This window comes from Pseudoliparis swirei, chromosome 5 (genome assembly GCF_029220125.1).
Source record: "Pseudoliparis swirei isolate HS2019 ecotype Mariana Trench chromosome 5, NWPU_hadal_v1, whole genome shotgun sequence".
Lineage (NCBI taxonomy): Eukaryota > Metazoa > Chordata > Actinopteri > Perciformes > Liparidae > Pseudoliparis > Pseudoliparis swirei.
The window spans coordinates 12,684,861-12,705,614 of NC_079392.1; the positions used below are offsets into that span (position 1 = coordinate 12,684,861).

The following is a 20,754-nucleotide window of genomic DNA, read 5'->3' on the forward strand; positions in this document are numbered from 1 at the left end:
GCACGGTGAAGGGAACGCGACCCCGATGACCACTTCAACGGTTTCCTTCTCTTCTTCATTTTCTGGAGAAACTTTAGTGCCTGAAACGGACAAGAATCCGGTTTAACATTCTTTTTGAGGCGATGTCGGCACTGGATGTGCAGCCAGATACGTGAGAAACATTTGACTTAATCCGATTGAAAATGTATTAAAACCTCCTGACTGATAGTTTAATAAATACAATTGTTTCAGATAATTTAATTTGACGGATATTGTAATAATGTCTCCGTTACTAGTTCTTTCGTTAGTGTTAAATAATATTATGAGACAGAAATATCTATTTGATGAAAAGATAGATTGGGATACATGCGCTATTTAAATAATTATATGATTTAATTAGTTGTTTGTGTATTTTATCTATATTTATTTTAACCAGTGTGGTGTTTCCCATTGGGGACGCCGGACTCTTCCCATTGATTTTTTCTATTAAAAGGAAATGTTTTCCACGACCCTAAAATGCAGATTATGAACTTGTAATGCATCTTCAGCTTTCTCTCACCGATAGTTGTTTAATACCAACTCTCTCCCTCAGCGGCTGATAACTTTTCCGTGAGCTTAGCCGCTGGTATTGTGAGCGTTTTTAAAGCCAGCATGAGGAAACCCCGGCTCGGTGTGGCACGATGAAGTTCTGGACCTAAAGCTGCCCATTGTTATTTCTCTGTGGTGGTGCCCCCCCTCCCCACAAAAAAAGGAGCAATAACTAAGTCGAGACAAAAGGCTCTTTTGTGCGCCTCTCTCATCGGGGCCGAGTCCAAATGATTCGGACACAATGGCGACGCAAAATCTCTGTCTGCTGCTATTGCTTAAATGGTAGCTCAAGTATTTAAAACGGGCTTCAGATGAAAATCGTCACGAGCTTACACTCATTCATGCCTCTGCAGCCTGCGCTGTAAGGAGATTCTCTGGCAAAGTCATCTGTACCCGGTAAACAAAGTGTTATTGACGAGCTGATTCGATGTGGCTTTGCCGGGGAGAGGGATTATGTCCCCCGAGCCAGAACCCAATAGAAGTTTGAATGAGGGGATCGACGTGCACATTGAGGCAGCGCAGAATAAGCTGTGTGCAACATTTTCAAATAACAGCTCAATACCTGCGGTACAGGAAATCAACTAAAGAAACAGGGTTGGGAATCTGAGACGTGTCCGCTTGCTGTCACGGAATCATAAATCGCTAAAAGGTTGTTTTTTATTCACGGCGACAGAAGCGTCCTCATTCCCTGTGCGTCGGGGACACGTTTAATGTTTGAGGTGGACATCGTCTCACCGAGGGTCCCTGAATTGAAGGAGCCTCTTTTTTCTCCTCTTCGATGAGGTTTAGTTGAATGAAGGATTTAAGCGTCTTTTTGGGGAGAGACTGTAAAGGTGTAGCTACAGCAGCACATGGCAGAGGCTGTGAGGAATTCAGAAATCCGCTAATCCACCGTTCCAACAGTACAGGGATTATACCTTCTGTGACTTTTTTTTCTTCTTTCCTTCTGTTTTCTTTTTTACGTCCACAGTTGAGTTTTCAGTCTCTTGTTGTTCAGCTCCGAGGAGCCTTGCTCTGTGCTCAGCGTCGCATCTGGTCAGCAGGCGAGGAAATGTCTCATTCACAAGCATTGTAGGATATTCTTTTCACTTGGCGTCGTGGTTCACGGAGCGCTTCACCTGCGGCAGCAGCAACACTCCCCTGAGAGGTTTTCGTCTCGACGCTGTACAGTTGCATAAGGAATAACAGCAATTCTTTTGAATACCTCAAAGCCCCTGAAAACAGGATTCCTCTGGAACATTAAATCATCATGACAAATTTATTCTGCATTCCACAATAAGTCAGAAACTCTTTATCGCAAATGCGTGTGGGCGCGTTTCAGTCCCGTTTGATCGACAGCGCTGTCACCAAAAGCAAACGAGCCACCAGCTCCATATCGCTCATGTCTGATTGGTATAAAATTGTTGTCCTCTAATATTAAATGTTGTCTTCTCAGCTGAAAGTTCCACCACTAACTTGCTGGACTGAACTGTTCTTGGAGCACGGGGCTTTTCATGCATTCTTCCGGTAAACGCTCGGCTTTGTTTCCTAATGCATTAGGAAACATCAAGCTGACACATCTGTCAGCTCCTGTAAAAGTACAACAAGGGCACAACTGAAGAAGGAAAAATAAAAGAAATCTGGTAATTTCATTCACACACACGCACACACACAGAGACACACACTCACACTATCTCACACACATACTTCTTGGGAGGGTTGTGTTAATTCAGTGTGACTTCTAACAATCTCACAGTGTTCGGGATGTCGGAGAGATTATACCTTGACATCAGCTCTGGGACCTCAGAGCTTTGTTGTGTTTTCTGTCCACGTCACCAAATAAATACTACAGCTGAAGTGAATCAGGCAACAACAAAAAAACGTAGTGATCTTTTTTTTGATCAGGGAAAAAGGATCAGCACTTTAGCCTGTGTCACAATAGCTGGTACTCCAGCGTGCTTCATTTGGACCTTTTGTTCCAAACAAACCGAGAGGTGAACCGTGACATTCTGCGGACTGACGGGTAACTCCTTGATGGGGCCGTCTCCGTGATGTCGTCCTGCATCCTCATGCGACACGGACTCATCAGTGACCAACGGGTAGAAATGGGACCAAACAACATAATAATTGAGTTTCATGGTAATGTTTTGATAGTTGCTACTAGGTCACACAGTTTCATTATTTCTTTTTTTCCTTTTTAATGAGGAACTGGGAAAATCCACAGAAGAATAATACAGATATATATTTTTTTTAATTTTTAGAAAATCACTAATTTGATCCAGGAGAAAAACCTTAATTTCCATATGTGCCACCACGGTTACCAACAAATCTTTTACAAATACACTAGTAGCAGTGTTTCAGCTGGGAGATCAGCTGTTTGAAACACGCTTCATTCAGACAGAAAGACGATGAAATTCACAGACAATATTTGGTCAAAAATAAACCCTGAGTATTTATTGCCATGGGGATATAAGTTCTCCTAGTTGTCCATTCTTTATTGATTGACTCGGCTCATTTGAGTGGCAGATAAAGCTCTGGTGGACATGGACATCATGTTATAGACGGGTTACAATAGACGAGAACAAGATAACCATCATCCATCCCGGTCACCGTTGGGTTTTAAATAAACATGCATTCAAAACTGATTTACAACCCCCGCACCACATACACGCCGTTACAAAGATACATGGCTGACGGGGTGAACCCCCTAATTACGCGCTCGCCTCCCTTCTGCACCGTATTTCACCGCTGCAGTCAGCCGGCCGCTCTTCTCGACTTTTTCGTGGGTCGTGATGAACTCTGTCCGGCGCTGGAACGTGTCCTCTTGCTGCTCGTACTTTTCTCACGGTGACGAAGATTCCGGTCTGTCCACTTCAGAAATTACATTTCAGCTGTGTTTCAGTCAACTTCATTATCACCTAGACCAGTGGTCACCAACCTTTTTGAGCCCAAGATCCCTGACCTCCGCCTTCGTGACAGGAAAGATCTGCCTATTGAGGCGTTGAGAGAAATCGACTGTCCAGACTGGACTTGCAGCTTGAGGCCTTTTTATTTGGCCTAATTCTAATTGAATGAAATCAAAACACTTAGGTCTTTCTGCATTTCCCCTGCGCCCCATCTGTAGTACCACTTTCCCCCACTAGAGGGGCACGCCCCACCTGTAGGACCACTGTGGACTACATTCCCCTCTTTCGGGGGCACATCTGACAACGCAGCTGTGTAAGAGAACCCGCTTTCAGGCATTCATTAAAATCAGGCGGAGATATTTTCTGACGTCGATCTTCCAGTCAGGAAGAAAACGTTTCAGAAGACACTTTATAACGTTTTTGAGAATGAGGAACAATGTGTTTCTGATTTTATTTTCATTTTATTTTGGAGAGCGACAGCGAACGTCTCCGAGGTCGATCGCGATCGACGGGTTGGCGACCACTGACCTAGACCAACATCCCAAATGCCATGCCAAGTGTGTGTGTGTGTGCTCCACACCAACATCTGTCCAGCGACTGCTTCCGCCACAGAGTGAAAGTAAATGATGCAGCCAACGTACTCGTCTTGTTTTTCCGACCCCGCTTCAAGAATGAAAGGCAGCAATTAACACATCAAGGTTGAAGATGATACCACACTTGTTTCTTCCCTCCACCCATCATCAGTCCATGCAGGTAGCTCCATCAAAAGAAGAAGTATTCCCGTTGAGTGATGAGCGTCTCCTCTGCTGTGGTAAGAGGCCCTAGGACAATGCCTGTCAGACTAATGGCCCATTAATGACAGCTTGGCACGATGTTTCATCCGTTCAAGGCAAGTCTGCGGCTCCGCTCCGCTCGCTGTTGTTCCCTCCCTAGACGAGCTCTACTTTCGTTGACTTTGCCCCGATGCGTACCCAAAACTTAAGGCGCTTATTAGCTACCTATCCTAGAGTGACATGTGTAGCTACAGGCCGCCGTTGGGTGACGGCCCTTAATTGTCACCTCTGTATATTCACTGGATTAACGGTTTGATTTCACGGGCACGAGCGCAGCATCTTTGGAGGGAAGGGACCGATGTTCTCCCCCGGAGCCGCTCGGCGAGGCGGTCTGGATGTTAAATCACTCATCACACACAGTTGAGTTTGATGTGCACTGAAGGGCTTTTATGCTGGAACAGGAAGCATGAGATGCTTAATTAGAGGGGTGAAAAGTTGTACGCCAGTGTTGTCTTTTTGAATTGTTTTAAAAGGCCGTTGACCAAAGGAGAACTTTAAACTATCAATATAAAAATGTGGACTTGTAATTGTTTTGTTTGCATTGTATCTGTTATGTAATGAGCAGATGAGGCACACGCAGACAGGATTAATGCTATTTAAATAACAACATTTAAAGGACTTTTTGGGTCGATATTGACATGTTGAAAGGATATATTTGCTGTTGTATTTTATTTCTCTTTTTTTTTAGTATTTGATTTCAAGCAACGATTTAAGGTACATAAAAAAAAAAAAAAAAGCTAATCTGCTTCACTTCAACACAATTTCCGAGCGCATCGCTTTAGAACATCATTTTGATAAGGACGCCTTTAAAAGAAAAATAAACCTGGCAGAAAGGTTGCAACAACGAATCGTTAAAAATCGACTTATAAAATAGCGGAGGGAGAGAAAAGAGCATAATGCTGCGTTGCGAAAGCCAATCGGCATTGAGACGCTCTGCCCTCATCACTGGCGTCGTGCCGTTGGCGACTAACTGGCTGCTGCTGCTCTCGTAGCGCTGGAAAGGGCAGTCATTCAGACAGTCGGTGAAACTCACCGAGCTGTGCGAGTCTACCGGTGACGTTATGAGCCCAGACACGAGGGCGTGGTGGATGGCGGAAATAATAACCGTTTCCACGGAGCAAAGCCATTGAGATAAGCCACGCCCCTTCACCGACGTGAATGACGCATTAAACCACAAATAGTCCGGCGAGTAAACTCGAGTGAGTAAAGCGTTGTTAGTTCTGTTTTTGAATAAAGGTTGAAAATGTTTGTTTTTACATTTTTTAAAATCCGATTAGTCGAATAACTAATCAACAGATTAATCCATTATTCAAATATTCGTTAAGATAATCGTTAATTGCAGTGCTCTCAGAGGGACAGATTATGTGGCCTTCAAACTTTTCCCTGGCTTTTGTACTGCAATGTTTTGTTGCAATACGCCGACAATACACTATTATATTTATAATCCCGAGAAGAAGAATTGCAAAACGTTTGGTGGTCGGGTCAAAAGATGAATTGTCCAAAAGTAAACACCTGCAGACCTCATGGCATACCCACATGTGCATGTTAGCATGCTAAACCAACACATCATACCATATAAAATCATACAGTCTGTGTTTTTAAGGAAGTTCCTAAGAAAAGATTGGCGATGCGTTCTTCTACCACATGACGATGATGATGATGGCACAGTGATGAAGCCCAAAGCCTTCATTTGAAGGCGTGTGCCAGCTGACTCATTAGCATCAGTGGACGCTCTGCACGGCCGTGTGCACACGCAGGAAACTGGTCTCCCAACATTGAAAATAGTCTTCTGAGGGAAGTAAGCGTCATATATAAAATTACACATAACATATAATGTCTAGAAAAAATTCAGTTGAAACGTTTGTCTGGCTCAATTTAGTCACTATAAGCGGATCATTGTTATTATTTCTGATGCAGAATAAGATCTTATTCACATTTGAATATTTATTATATGAATATTAATTAAAGAAACGGGCTGCTTTGCAATATACTGGATTGTATTGAGCAAAATTCAAATACACTTTAATACATTACTGTGCTGCATATTCAATATTGCTTATTGTAACTGTACAAATCCAATAACAAAAAACTAAATGAACACTGCAATCAGCAAAATTATTGAAACAATATTTGTACACAAATGATTGTGTCTCAAGCAAAACTATTATAGATAAAAAAAGCATTAAGTGGGAAATATACACATCCATTCTTTGCTTATTGTTGATGCAAATAAATTTTTTTCCCCAAGTGTGCCATCTACCCCAGAGGTACGCGGGAGATGGTTAAGGTTGCGTTGAGATATATTTACAGCTGTCAGTCAGCACCCTCCTGAGACTCGGATAAAATAAAACTCCTGAGACGTCGCATCTTACCACTTGCAGTATCAAGGAGCACATACTCCAGTCATGCAAGCCACACGATTCTATTTGATATTTCCCAAGCCAATACGAGCTGTCAGTCAGCATTAACGTCACATTCACTTATTTACGGAAAAGTTGTGCTTCTGTCATTAGGAAGCAAAGGCCATCAACTCCAGTAAAGTACTCGGCAGCTGAGCAGAAACGTCGTGCACCTCTTGTGAGGAAGTATTTAAGGTGCTACTTTGACAACAAAGTGGTTATCTGGGGGAATAAGTGGTATCTTTCATGCTTTAGTGATGCAGGGATGTCATTCTTGTTTTGCGCCGTAACTCCAAAATTAACGATGACACTTGAGGAACAATAGAAGCACAGAGAGCATGTTCAGTGGATTTCTTTCCTCTGTAAGTATTCTGACCCTTCAAACTTTCTCTGAGCCTCTTTTTGTTTTTGTGAATGTAACGACAGATTCAGTTTTTAGTGCAGATAGAAAAGAAAGAAAAAACCTTCAGTTACAATGACAGCCACAAAAATAAAGGTGCTGGAGGCAGTTGAAGACGCCAAGGAGAGAATCGCCATTATAAATGACACACACACACACACACACACAGGAAAACATGAATACCTCTGCCAGCCTGAGGATCTCAAATTATGTTCAAGTTCGTCAGGAACAAAGAGGTTGGAACTATAACAAGGACCGAAGGTTCTGCTCCGTCTGTAGACGATGAGACAGTAACCGTTTGGTATCTGTCACTGATGTAGTCGGCTATCACCTACGTTGCTTTTAGACTGGAATTAATCTTATTGTCATTATTGCATCGTCTATATCGTTTACATCATGCAAACATCTTTGTGGCCATTTCGCATGTCTTTGTTGTCTTTGTTGAAGGGTTGTTTGGGAGTTTTTCCTGATCCGATGTGAGGTTCTGGGACAGGGATGTCTTTATGTACAGATAGTAAAGCACTCTGAGGCAAATTTGTAATTTGTGAGAATGGGTTTTACAAAATAAAAAATGCAATTGTTTATTTTTTATTACCGACGCATGCTTGCTCATAAACAAACGCATTAAAAAGAGTGGAACACAGAATCAGAACCTGTAATAATCTACACACTCAGATGTTACCTTTTCATTTCTAACCTGCTATCCTGTTTGCCCCCCGCCCCCCTCCCCCCTCCCCCGCTCTGCTTGGCTCGGGGAGGTGGTGGTGTTTTTTGTTTTTTTCAGTCTTTGTAGTAGTTACAGCTCCAAATCCCATTTGTAATGGTTATCTACTGGTTGGGGTCCTCGCAATAGCTAGTGGGGAAAACAAATCGGTATTTGCAATGTTTATCATTTGATTAACCTTCACATTATCCCTCAGTGTAATTTGCCTAATTAAGGGGGGCTTTACACAGTCTGTGTAATGGCGCCTTGTGCAAACAGGTCTGAAACGCTCCCGCCTTTTTACATTTTAGAAAAAAGTTTTGGAAAAGGGACACCAGTGATGTCAACGATGAACTATTCATTTGCAATTTAAAACGTTGACGGTTTACACCGAATCAATTGAAGCTGCTGATAAGGTTTCGCCTCGTGCCGAAGCGCCCGCTGCGTGTACGGAGAAGAGTCACTGTTGATGTCTGTCGCCGCTAACCGGCCCAACAAGTTTGTCCTCTCCTCTCTGTCGACGCGACGAGTTGTGATCGAGACCCTCTTCTTCACACCGCTCTGAGCTCACTCGCTCTGACACAACACAAAGGTGATTTTGCCTGCTAGCTTTCGCACCGCTTGTTGTCACGGCCGGTTTGTGTTAAGTGGCCGATTGACTTACAGCGAGTGACTGCGAGACGGGAGTGTTGAAACAGGACGGACTGTTGTTGGTGTTGGAGGCCCCCCCCACCTTGTGAATTACATATTAATAGAATCACTTTAATTCAGATCAAATCACACAAACTGGAGATGACAGAAGTGGCGGAGAGGAGTCAATCGACGGAAAAATAAATGACAGCTGTTTTGCCGTTTAATATTTTATCAGTAATTGTCCATAATTTTGCGGTCATTTTAATCCCTTTTAAAGCGGAAAGGACAACAATTCTCTGCTGCCAACTTGCTCAATTGTGAGGATTTTCTCATTTATATTATTGTGAGCTGATTTCAGTGTTTTTTTATTATTATTTGTCGAACTAGACATTTGAAGACTGGAAAATGCAAAATTGCTTTCAGTGTTGGATTTAATATAGAAAATATGAAATTCAGTTTATGACCATACACTTATATTTTATTGAATATTTATTAAATAACTATTTTTAAAGGATTTTTAAAATTCATGCTAATTAAAAAAGAAAAAACCTCACGCACCCCATGGAGTGTATTCCCGTACCCCTATTGGTAAGGGTACCTTTTTTAATTGATGAAATGTTGGGCACTTTAATAAGTCAGTTGCAACTCTTCAGAAAACTCTAATTTAAAGTTTATTTTCTAAAGTGCCATTCAGCCAAGAAAGAGATGTATAGTTCAAGGACACAATTAAAAGATTCAATTATTTTCCAACTGCAAACGTTTTGTCAGAAAGAAGAGACAGAGTGGTGCTGGCTCTGACCGTAGCCTGAGACATTAATTAATAAATGCCTCTTAGGGATGAAACATATGCAACACATCTTGTCTGGATATGTACCAACATTTTTTTTTTTTAAGTCGTCTAACATTTTTTTTTATCCCAGTGGGGATTTACCAAGACCTCTCACTGTTGGATTGTACAGTGATGTTTTACTTTACTTAATCCATACGCTACATGTTTTATAGGGATGAGGCAAGTAACATATTCCTGTCTCACACTTACACACAGGGAATTCCTGTCTTTAAGGGATAAAGAAGTCAAATCTTACTTTCTCACATTTACATGGACCTAAATCCTAATTTGGATTATATCTAGGTCATTGTGTGATAAAGAACTGTTCATGTCAGTAAAATGGCACTTGTTAGCCAAGTAACATTGTCCTATTCCAGTACTCTGACAATATATTAATCAATATCTGTCATTAATTGTATTTTTTTCTGATGAAACAAATGAAAGACTACTGAAGTAGAAAGAGATTAGCAGCATCAGGAATAAAAAAGAAACCCCTGCATGTCGCTGTGCTGTTTGCAGCGGCTATGTTTCAGAGTGTGGGTTTGACCCGCCCGGTCCTCCGATCTCCTGGCGCCACCGTTGCACTTCCAATATAAAAAATGTAACGCTTGAAAGAGGTCCAAAACAGCCTTTTGCTATTATTAATAATGAGCTGACACAACGAGTGGTGTCAGACTTCCGGGCACTTTCAAACATTTACCCCCTTTGCACAAAACATTTCAAGATTCGTAATGACCACTTGAACTCTTTGCTCTTCCCCGGCCAGCGAGCTCTTGTTTGTGTCATGTCGCATTAACCTGTGCAGCCATTCAACCAGCCCTCTGAAGCCGAGCGAGTCCGACGCTGGGAAGACTCGGCAGCAACCTCTTGCAGATGGGAACCTTTAATTTTTAAAGCGTTTTCATCCGCATGGCCGACCCGCCGCACATTGCATCACGAACCGTGAGTGCTAATCCCAGAAGCCTCCCGCCCCTCTATTTGCTATGAAAAATCTGCCAGCCGGAGTGTATCTCCATATTCATCTCTGTAGTGTCTTTTTGAAGTGATGTTTTGATCGCTGCCTAGTGAACCAGGGGCTGTGTAGTTTTAACTCAACTCCACTCATGGGACAAAGCACAAGGTGGGAGAAAAGCAGCATAATTGGACTTCAAATCTTATTTCACATTTCCTTATACACTTTCTGATACAAAGAAATGCGTATGAGATTATGGACTGCACTGGAAACCCTTAAATATATAGTGTACATGAGGACGTTTGCTAATTTTCATTTGCAATCTCCTGTTTTGTGCTTCTGTGTAAAGCAAAGCAGCAGATGGACCATTTGGTGGTCTTTGAGTCCAGTGTTATTCTATACATCTCTATTGGTCAGCAAATGAAAAGGCCAAATGCAACATAGTCATCCCACTAGCAAGTATTGTGTTTAAATCAAAGCCTGATATATCTTCTTGCTCCGTGCCATAGAGCTCCATTGTTGTCGACAAACCACATTTTTATTAATCTGCTGCTGAAAATAATGCCCGACTAGCGCCCTATTTTCTCTGGGTTAAGTGAGGTTTGGTGCTCAGCCGTCTAGTTCAGATTCTTAGCTTTAATGTAAAGCTTGAATGGTAGCGTTGTAGAAACCTTCCAGAGTGAGCTATACACTACGATACAACAAAAGTAAAAGTCTTAAAGTGGCTACACAGATGGTTCTTTAGTATTTATCTTTATGTTAAGACCATTTGATGTGCTGCTACAGTCTAGCTTTAATTACTGTCTTCCAAGTTGTTCATCTGTTTTTCGTGTCACATTGTCAGAGGGTGAAAACAGAAAACACGTCTGTGTCTGCAACCGGAATCAATCACCCACAGATGTTTGTGGTTTAAAAAAAAAAAGCAAAAGGAAGAATAACTTCTGCAGTTCTGTGTACGTTTTCAACATACAATTTCAGAAGATTTTGCTAGAAAGCATTTCATGAGCATCCCCCCCCCCCCCCCCAGAAAAAAAAACTGTGAACCCTGCCATCTTGTGTTTGAATTCTGTGCTCTCTGTGGTCCTCTTTGGATGGTTTTTGTTTGATAGTTTCCTCGTTGGATATGAAAGATTAATGCCGCAGAAACACCTGCAGCAGTTCTTCAATGACAGCTATAAAAGTGCAGCGAACAGCTGTGAGAGACTGCTGTGCCCCCATAAAGCAAACTGTTAAACACGGTCACAGCTCGCCCCGGCAATCACAATTGACTTTCCTTTCATGAGGCTTCTATACGGATGCAGCCTTTTTGAAGACTGCGTGCGCACTGTCGGCCTGCGCCACATGCCTTCCATAGCAATCCCTTCTGAGTGTGTGTATTTGCACATGCCTTCTCGTGTTCACGTCATTTGCACTAGGGAGGGACTTTTATTTATTATCGCTGAACACATCAAAGCTGATGCAGACGAGCGGTAAGCACATGCATAATTCATCTTCTTAAGTAGCAGGAGATCAGAGAACACGAAGTCAAAGTTAAAGAAGCATCAAACCATGTCGTGTTTGGTCTCCTCAGACCTCTCGGCACACGATGGTACGCCGAGCCAGCGCAGGTCAAAGGTCTTGAGATGCGCATCGCAGCCCGGCCACGTCTGTTTCAGGATGTTTGCAGCTCCCACACACATGGCATGGCGCCGCATTCGCTGTTTGTTTGTGTGGGTTTCCTCTGCCTGCTTCGGTTTCCTCCCACAGTCCTACGACAAACGGGGGGGCGAAGTGGAAACTCCGAAGTCGTAACCACGACGGGCCGATGAACCGTCCTCGGCGCGCCCCGTCACTGCTGCATGCTGGTCTCCAGCCCACGCAGGCGGCCCGAAATGGGAAGCAAGCTGCAGTACCCGACGGGGGTCTCATGTCGAGGCCCTTGTTTAGCTTGCAGCTCTTGATGATGTACAGATGCAGCAGCACCAGAACAGTGAGTTAGTTAACAGAAATAAGCATGAGGCCAAAATCAAACAGGAAATGGGTCATAGACCTGGTGTTCTGTCACTGTGCAGCGGCGGGCGGTACGGCAGCTGGAAGCTATGGGGGACATACGTTCTACATGTGGGAATAAAATGAGCCAACTATTTATTCATAGTGTTACTTTTGACAGTGTTATTATTAACGCAGTGCATCTTCTCAGCTAATCTGTCTGGTGAATGCCAACACGCTAGCTAACACACCTGGCGGCGTACTGTACCTCATTGAAAAATCTTTAGCCAGATATTTTTATGAAAGCCAGCAAAACCGGACTCATTTTTTAGAACTTGAATAGGTCAAAGAAGCGAAAATGTATTTAACGTAGACTGATATTTATAGAAGAAAGCAAAGATATCTGCTGGCTTTGATTGGTTGTTCCTCGTCACATGACATGTGTTCAAAAAGTTTAGTTTTTGGGAGGGTTTTCATGGCGCAGCCGTCACACCCTGAAAAGAAAAAAAAGAAAGGCGCTTGGGAGCACTTGCACAGCGCCACATCAATGGATTTATAGTTGCAAAAAACAAACACATGTGGCATGTGAGTGTTGCAATAAACTACAGTGCCCTGCAGTCTTAGGAAGTCACAAAGTATTGAGGCGGACTAATATATTTATGTCTTCGTCCTCTAATGGAGTCCGGCAACAATACGGCTTGTCCTTTGACGTATTAAAAGGTTAAAGTCCCGTATATTAGCGCTCTGCCTCCTGCTGATGATGATTTTGGGCTCCACAAAATAAACTGAATTGATCTAACTTAGCCATTGTGGTCTGTGTCTGATAATGCAGGAATTGGCTGGTTTTTAGTTGCTTAGGTTTTTAAGATGAGGCTCCACCTCAACACAATGGAGGCGTTTGTGGTGTTTTAAATGGCGAAATATTTGAAATACTCCACAGCAAAAAACGATTTCAAGATATAATGTCCTTGTTACCTAAAAAAAACTTTTACTTTGTGGCATTCCTTGGAAATAATAAAAGTCAATAATTTTTAGTTGGGACCACTAGAAAGTAGATTTGTCAAATGGAGGTAAAGTAATTAGAAGTCCATGGATCACGATGCTGATTGTAAACTGAGGTCATCGGTGTTTGTTGGCATCTGTTAAGTGTTCCCAAAAATGGCACATTCATCATGTGTTGAAGACAAACTGATTTTAATGTGCACTTTAAGGTCGAGGACACATAAACTGGCACACGCTGTGAATTATTTGCCATCATCCAAAACATTTTTTCTTTACCACACGCTGTAACAGACATTTCCCATTCAACGTGTCGCCCAATGAATCTTGCTCACACATTCTAAGATCATTTCTCCCTTCTTATTTTTTCGCCTCCTTTTTGAATTCCTCTTTTATTTTGTTAGCCATTTGTGTGTCGAGAAATGAAAGCATTTGCATTGAAAGGACAGGTGGGTGTAAGACACCAGCATGTCTGAATTGCAGCATTAAGAGCAGAGAGGGGGAGGGGGAGGGGGCGATATCAAAAGTAAGAACCATTCTGACGGCAGGAGGAGCAGGGATTTCAGCAGATATTAAAAGATGATTGTGCGTGGGCTTTTTTCTCTCTCTCCTGTGCTCCGGAAAAAGAATGTAAACCCTGTATCAGTCAGACCGAGGATAATAAACAACATAAAAACATCAGAACACAGCACAACAAACGCAAACAAAAAAGGATGGGGAAAAGCGCGGCGTATAAATAGTTCAAATATTTCAAATGATTTCAGAATGCGATGGTGAAATACTGGATGTTTGTGTCTTCAGCCACGGCAAAGTCTTTGACTCTCCACTGTAACTGTATTAAGGCCGTACTCATGCACAAATGCAACATAATAATAATAAGTCATTATGTTGGTCAGCTGTCAATAATGACTTGATGTAGGATCAGTGATCCCTACCAAATAATATATAGAATAAAAAACATTAGACACACACACACACACACACACACATATTTATAGATTGACAGTTGCATCTGCAATGGTCATTTCCTTTGTGGTTTGTGAACACGTTGTTTTCGCCGCTCTTTGTCTCACACATCTTTTTTTATTTGTTGTTCTCATTGCAAGAAAAGAATGAGAAAAATACAAAAACGGTTCAGAATTCAAAGTGGTTTATTCTCCTTTTTATATATGCCTCTTTGCAAAATAACATTACCAGCTGCTTTGATAATCTGACTCAATAGTTGAAATACAGGAAGTACTGTGGACTTGAATCGCACACACACATCGTCGTGGAGACCGTGGCCAGCTGTCTCCAGTGTTACACACACATCCTGAGGAACACTGAGACGAATGTGATGGCTGAACCATTTTCAGTCTGATTATTTTGACCGGGATCGCAGTTGCGAAATGATGCATGATGGGATATCAGAAGGAACGATGACATCATCGCTCTCATTTTTATTGAAAAATATATACAAATTGTGTTGTTTTGTTTTTAAAGGTCTGTAGAATATAATGAGTAGACCAGGATCCTGAAACATGACAAGATTTCTTTTCAAATGGTAATTTGACGCACAATTTGCCTTTTTTAACAAATGTTTGAAAAATTGTCATCGGCCGTATTCAGGCGACTACCTCTAAGTGTGAAAAGTGAAGCCAGTGCTGTGAAACCTGCATTATTTCTAGTAGCCAGTAGGGGGCTATTATCTCTTTTACTTATCTCCTACGATAGCTGTAATATAAAGTCAGACTGAGTCGACGGTTCACTAGAAAACCGACTTTATTTCCACAGGGGCCGCCAAAACTTTACGTCCTCAGTATATTTCTCCGCAACTGCATGTTTTGGTCATGTGACGGGTCGTCCCACCAGGAGTGTTTATACTTGTTTGGAGGGGCGGGACTCGAGAGCTTCTTCCTGGATGCGTCTGACCGCTTCTCCTTTTCTCTGTATTCTGAAGAGTGGAAGCACGAGCGCGTGAAGGCCGATGAGACCTCGAGACGCCTCGTCACACCTGCGTTTCTGTCAAGTGATTGCCGATTGTTTGTTTTGGGCAGTTACAGAACACGTCGATAGGGTCACATGACTGAGGTGGTTTGACGCGCATATAAAATACACGATTTCAGTGGATAATTTTAATCAATATTCTAATTTTTAAAGGTGAAGTTGAATCTATTACTGTTCCATGGACTAGTGCGGTTTGACTTATGAGGCCCCCTTTTACTTTTACAAGGTCTCTTCCTTTTCTTTCCCCTGGAGAGAGCATCGTTGCTTCTGTCCTTGAAAGATTGTGTATCATTCCTGTTGGCAGTACTTCCAAGATAAAAATGACCAAGATAAATTAAGTTAGACAGTTTGGAGCTGGATTCTTTCATTCTTTGAGGTTGAGTCACGTTTCCTCTGTTCCCTGGTTTTAAGGGCGTCTCCTCGTCACCTGACCTCATGTCGTCCTGGAGGTCATTTTTTAATAACTTTCATCTTTCCTCCTCAGAACCATGTGGAACCCGGTGAACAACAACGACCAGACGGGACAAGTGGCCGCCAGGATGGAGACCACTTTGGGTAGTGCGAGCATCTCCGTCTCCCAGCAGCAGGCGCCTAAGAAGTGTGCGCCGCCCATGGTCGCCCCCAAGCCCAAGTTCAACCCTTATAAACACGCGGGAGAGCCCGCCTTCTCCGACGCTGCAGGTAACCACACAGGAGGAACCAGATTTACAATGAAACCTTTAGACGACCCCCCCCTCGTAAGCAGGAGTTTATCTTAAGCACGTCACATTACTCTTGTCAGATTTTGCTCACATCTTGCACATCTCATGTTGCCCTCTCCCATTGTTTGTGTCAGTCCACTTCAGCTTAAATTATTCATATTTCTCAACAATGAACTCTGCAGTTTCCCACAGAAACGAGTGAACTTGAGGAGCAATGTCACCATATTGATTGTGGGGAGTCGCGCAGTCTGCAGCTCCAACTTTAACTGTCGAACTGTTTCCCTTTTAAAGCAGAAACTGAGCTGCGTTTCTCTGACAAAACACTTATTGAAGAAAAAGATTTCTGGAAGCTATTTGTTTAAGTATTGCACATCATCTATTCACTCTTTATTTGTCAGATACTGGAGATACTCAGTGTTGGTTTACACAGTTGCAATACGATGAATTTTTACGGTGCTTAAAAACTCAGTAATAAAAAGATGTGACTGCGACCGTATTCTGCAGCTGGTCTGTGAACAGACCTGCAAAACAGAGGAGCAGTTAATCATGGACAAACAGAGCTGTAGAAAAGGTGCAAGACACTGAAATATACTCAATGATGCACAAGATCATTCTATTGTCACGATTACACCGATCATCCATCCACCTTTTCTCAGTCCTTTCGGTTGGTTTGTCCATTTGTTGCACACAAACTTGATGCTGAATTAAATTATTTTTGACCACTTGAGTATTGACAAAAAAATGATAAACAATCCCACACTAGGTCACCAAGACCTCGAGGAGCACCACAGAAAAGTCTGCGCCGTAGTTTGATATTCTAAACTTTTGGAGATTTCTGCATGAACTGCATGTTTCACGTTGGTGTTCTGGAAGCTGCTCAGAAGCCGCCGCATCGTCCACAGAGCTAGAAACGCCCTCCACGCTCCGAATGCTCCAGCGGCTCAGATTTCAAGTGTCATGAGGCTGTGACTATCAGAGGTCACAAGAAGTTGTTTTTAAAAAAAAAACCTACAAGTAACATCAACAAACATGAATACTTTTGGGCTCATTGGATCCACCGGGGTCTCGGCTTTCCACTCACAATGTATGCTATTCCAAGACTGATTTGGAAACCCAGTATGCATAAATATTCAAACACACAATTTAAAGAATAAAGCAAAAAAAACCTGCATGTTCTTTGCCCCAGATGGAGACGGCATGGGATGTCATATTATCTGCAAAAGGGAACGCCCACAGCTTCCTATAGAAACCATTTTCCTTTAGATGACTTGAGATGAGGGGTCAGGGGAACCCTTTTGAATATTGCAACGCCAGTTTAGTCTGACTTTGTGGCGTTATTCGGTCAGCATGACATTTACCAATGGATTCATCAGGCCGTCTCGTTTTATTCGCTATGAGCCTCTTCACTTCAGCTTTGTCAAAGGATGGATTGACCGTGTGTGTGTGTGTGTGTGGCGGCTCAGACTCTGATCCCCACAATACTTTGTCAGTGACCTGTAGTCGCTCTCCTTTTTCAGCCTCCGTATCAGGGGGAGCCGTGAGGCCTTGCAACATTTGCAAATTTTTTGATGGAGGTCTTCTCCACGCTCACATTTGCATTGTGACGGAGGCTTTGTTGCATGCCTAATTTCCAATAAACATACAGTGTAAGAACTGCGGTTTGCAGTCATGTGCGAGTCCAGGAAGCCTTGCTAAATCTGCTATTTTCTAGGCCCCCCCTGGGAGCTGATGGTTTATTTGACTAAAAGAGTTTGAATACGGAACGGTAATATTCAATAAACTGAGTTTTAGTGTAACCTATTTAATTAGTCTCTGTTCCGTTGCAACAGGGTTACGGTCTGGAATTATTAAGATTCACATCTCTGAGATTATTCAAGATTTAGTAGAATTAAGTTGAGCAAAGACGGAGGCTGTGCTCTGCAGAGCAGAACTCTTGTTTTACATGCGATAGATATGACTCCAAACGGCTGCCTTCATAAGACACACAGAGAGAGGGAGAGAAAGAGACTCATATCTTTTCTTTCAAAAGATCTTTTCTAAATTAAGTAAAATGTGTGATTCTTTTGTTTTTGTTTGGAAGGCTGGGCAATATGGCTAAAATCCTTTATCCCGATATAGGTCATTTCATATCTAGATAACAATATGCATCACGATATGTTTTCTGAATGAAAACCACTGAGCACTTTTCTCATGCAAAATTAACAAAGATGAAGGAATATTTCCACGTTTGTTAATGTCATTGAACGAGTAATAATGTGACCAATGTGTGGTGTAAAAACTGAACGGAAATATATATTTATAATTTTTTTGTTGAAGTTTGAGTTTCTTGTTAAATTTAGATGGGGTAATTCAATTCATTCATTTGTTAATTTTAAGGTTAGTCCCGGTAACTCAATGTGATTAGGAAAAAATCATAAATGATCATGTTATTATATAATATTTTCCCATGGTCATATCATATTTGCTCAATCAAAAAAACACAATTATACGATCATCTTTATTTAATTTTTGTAATCGTTCCATGAAGAGGTTTTTCCTCATCTGAGTGCATAGTGCATGCCTCCAGTAAGCCAGTTGTTATGAAGTCGTTCCATCCAGCCACATGTGTCCCACCTCCCCATCTGGTCCATGTGTTGTAATGTGACTATTATCTAAACTTTTAACCTCAACCCCCCCAAAGAACCTTCCGATTTCCAAAACACGGGAAACGGTTATGAAATTCAGCGAGCACATTGTCGGGTTGAACACACTGCAGTCCGTGGGGGTTTGTGGTTTGAGTTGTGGATCGTCTGCTACTCCAGATGTTAGTTTTGTAAAAAATGTTCTTAGACGGCTCTCATTTGAGCTCTGGGAAGAAAACACAACATCATGCCAATCTGTTCAGTTAGTCAATTTGGCCTTCGGTGTCCAGAGTTTGGCTTGGCCTGCAGTGAAAGTGTGTATGTATATATATAAATATGTGTATATATGGAGCCACGGAGGATTGATGATTGTGATAAACAAATCGATTGTATGTATTTAATTAATAATATTCCAGTGCCATTACCTCTATTACTCGTGTCACAGAAGAAAGAAAGCTGGATGATCTCTTCAGCCCCAAAAGCTCTAAAAGCTTCATTTGCCGCACATCACCGATGCTCCTTTGACGAGCAGCATTTTAGGACAAGGAATGCAGAATTTGACAAAATGTTCCAAGTATCACTGGAGTAGTCCGGACTATGAGAACAGTGTTGTTCAGTGGAGTTGCAGAGCGACGCTCCTCTGACCTCAGAGAGGATCTTTGGCGGCGCTCACAGAGTGGCCATCAAAGTCACAAATGAAATCCACATGACGCATGACAGCCGGTGTGACGACCCGCTGCTGTTGTTTGACAATTTAACCAGTACAAGTGACAGTTGTAATGTCGTCGTTATTAATTCATCATTTATTTCTTTAATAAAATATCATCCTCTGGGGGGAAATCCCCCGCGCTTGATTTTCTTCTATCTCCGTTCCAAACAGGACATTTTAAAACAAAAGCTTTGCTTGGAAACTCGTGCACCGGGTACTTCTAGTGCCTTTTAGTCATGTTCACAGATTCTTTGATTTTCTTTTGAAAAAAATTAATTCAACTCAGTTCTCATTGTTAAAACCTTATAATTCCAAAATGTAATTTGCCCACAAAACATTTAATCTAGACACCCGACTTATTTTCCACAATGAATCATTGACCGGGGTTAAGAGGATTAATGAAGCAATATAAAGAGGGCGGGGCTGCATCGCTAAAGATGTAATTGTTGTAATGTAAATGTTTTACAAAGTCACATTGTTAACATCTCATAACCTCGGTGACTTCTGTTCCCTCCTTCATTTCATTACTATCCTCTATTATCTCTCACATTGACTGTGGCGGTAATTACATCAACTGGGCATTGCTCTGAATTGTGTCTTCATAATAAAGATTCGGTTGAGGTCGACTATAGAAACGGGGAAATGTGGAGGAAGAACAAATTAATATCTGTTTTGAAGCGTTTGCCAGGGTTTAAAGGACGTTCTCTTCCTAAAGATTTCTCAACAGTGAAAAACTCAAGTGGTGAAATGTTCTGCCGCTTGGGCCACATCATTGTTTTAAACATTAACATTTGATAATGACACGAGTGATTTAGTTGTCAGCATTTCGAACACACAAATATGCAAAGCCATCTGCAGACATCTCCACTCGTCTAAGGATAAGACGTCTTTACGGGGGGCGGGGGAGATAATCTGGGTCTCTGTTTATTTATTTAATATCTTTTATATCATGTGTGGGGAGTGTCTGATATAAAAGAAAATTGAGGATTAGCATAAAAATTAGGGACAAGTCAATTTGGCCCAGCGCCTCGCTGCCCCTTTGTGTGGCGGGGGCCAGCATCGGGCTGCAGTCTGAGGCCGTGTTCACTGTGCGGACAAGAGAAGCCGCCGCAGCTACCCTCAGATTTATTTAATTTAGTTTATTTATTCATTTTTTTATAGGTTGAACTTGTTCTGATTAAAGCCCCCCAGCAGGAGGACGTGGATGACATATAGGTCTCAGACAGTGACCCTTTCCCCAGAACTCCTTCCAACAGATCAGATTTGAGGGTTTAAGTGGATCTCAGATGGGACACGAGCTCTCACTCTCAATCACCCGTGATTGCTTTTTGCCTCGGCTGCTTCTTCTGTGAGTCTTCTGTGCAAGTTTTAGGGAAAAAGAGTACACGGATAATGGTTGTGCGATGATGATGATCAGCTCTGCGGCTCTCTGGAGGAGAGGTGGACAAAATATCATGAACAAGCGTACAAGGTCATGCAATCCAGTGCAATAACGCCGCAATACAAACTAGCTTTCGAAGGCAGGTTAGGCTCTGATTGTTGCAGTGTGTTGGCAACAGTGTGTCAGTC

At 42.2% G+C, this 20,754-nt stretch overlaps 1 protein-coding gene across 12 annotated transcripts in view; it reads left to right on the plus strand.

The window, feature by feature from the left end:
* Positions 1 to 20,754, plus strand: part of lpp (LIM domain containing preferred translocation partner in lipoma) — a 131,446-nt gene that overhangs the window by 33,155 nt on the left and 77,537 nt on the right. For 10 of the 12 annotated variants that reach the window (XM_056414710.1, XM_056414712.1, XM_056414716.1 and 7 more), the window contains one exon: positions 15,639 to 15,835. In XM_056414710.1, the coding sequence (XP_056270685.1) occupies positions 15,643 to 15,835 (193 nt within the window). In that variant the 5' untranslated portion in view covers positions 15,639 to 15,642. Of the gene's footprint in view, positions 1 to 2,106; positions 2,190 to 11,923; positions 12,171 to 15,638; positions 15,836 to 20,754 lie in introns of those variants that run through there. The other 2 variants (XM_056414713.1, XM_056414720.1) reach the window with 2 other exon arrangements.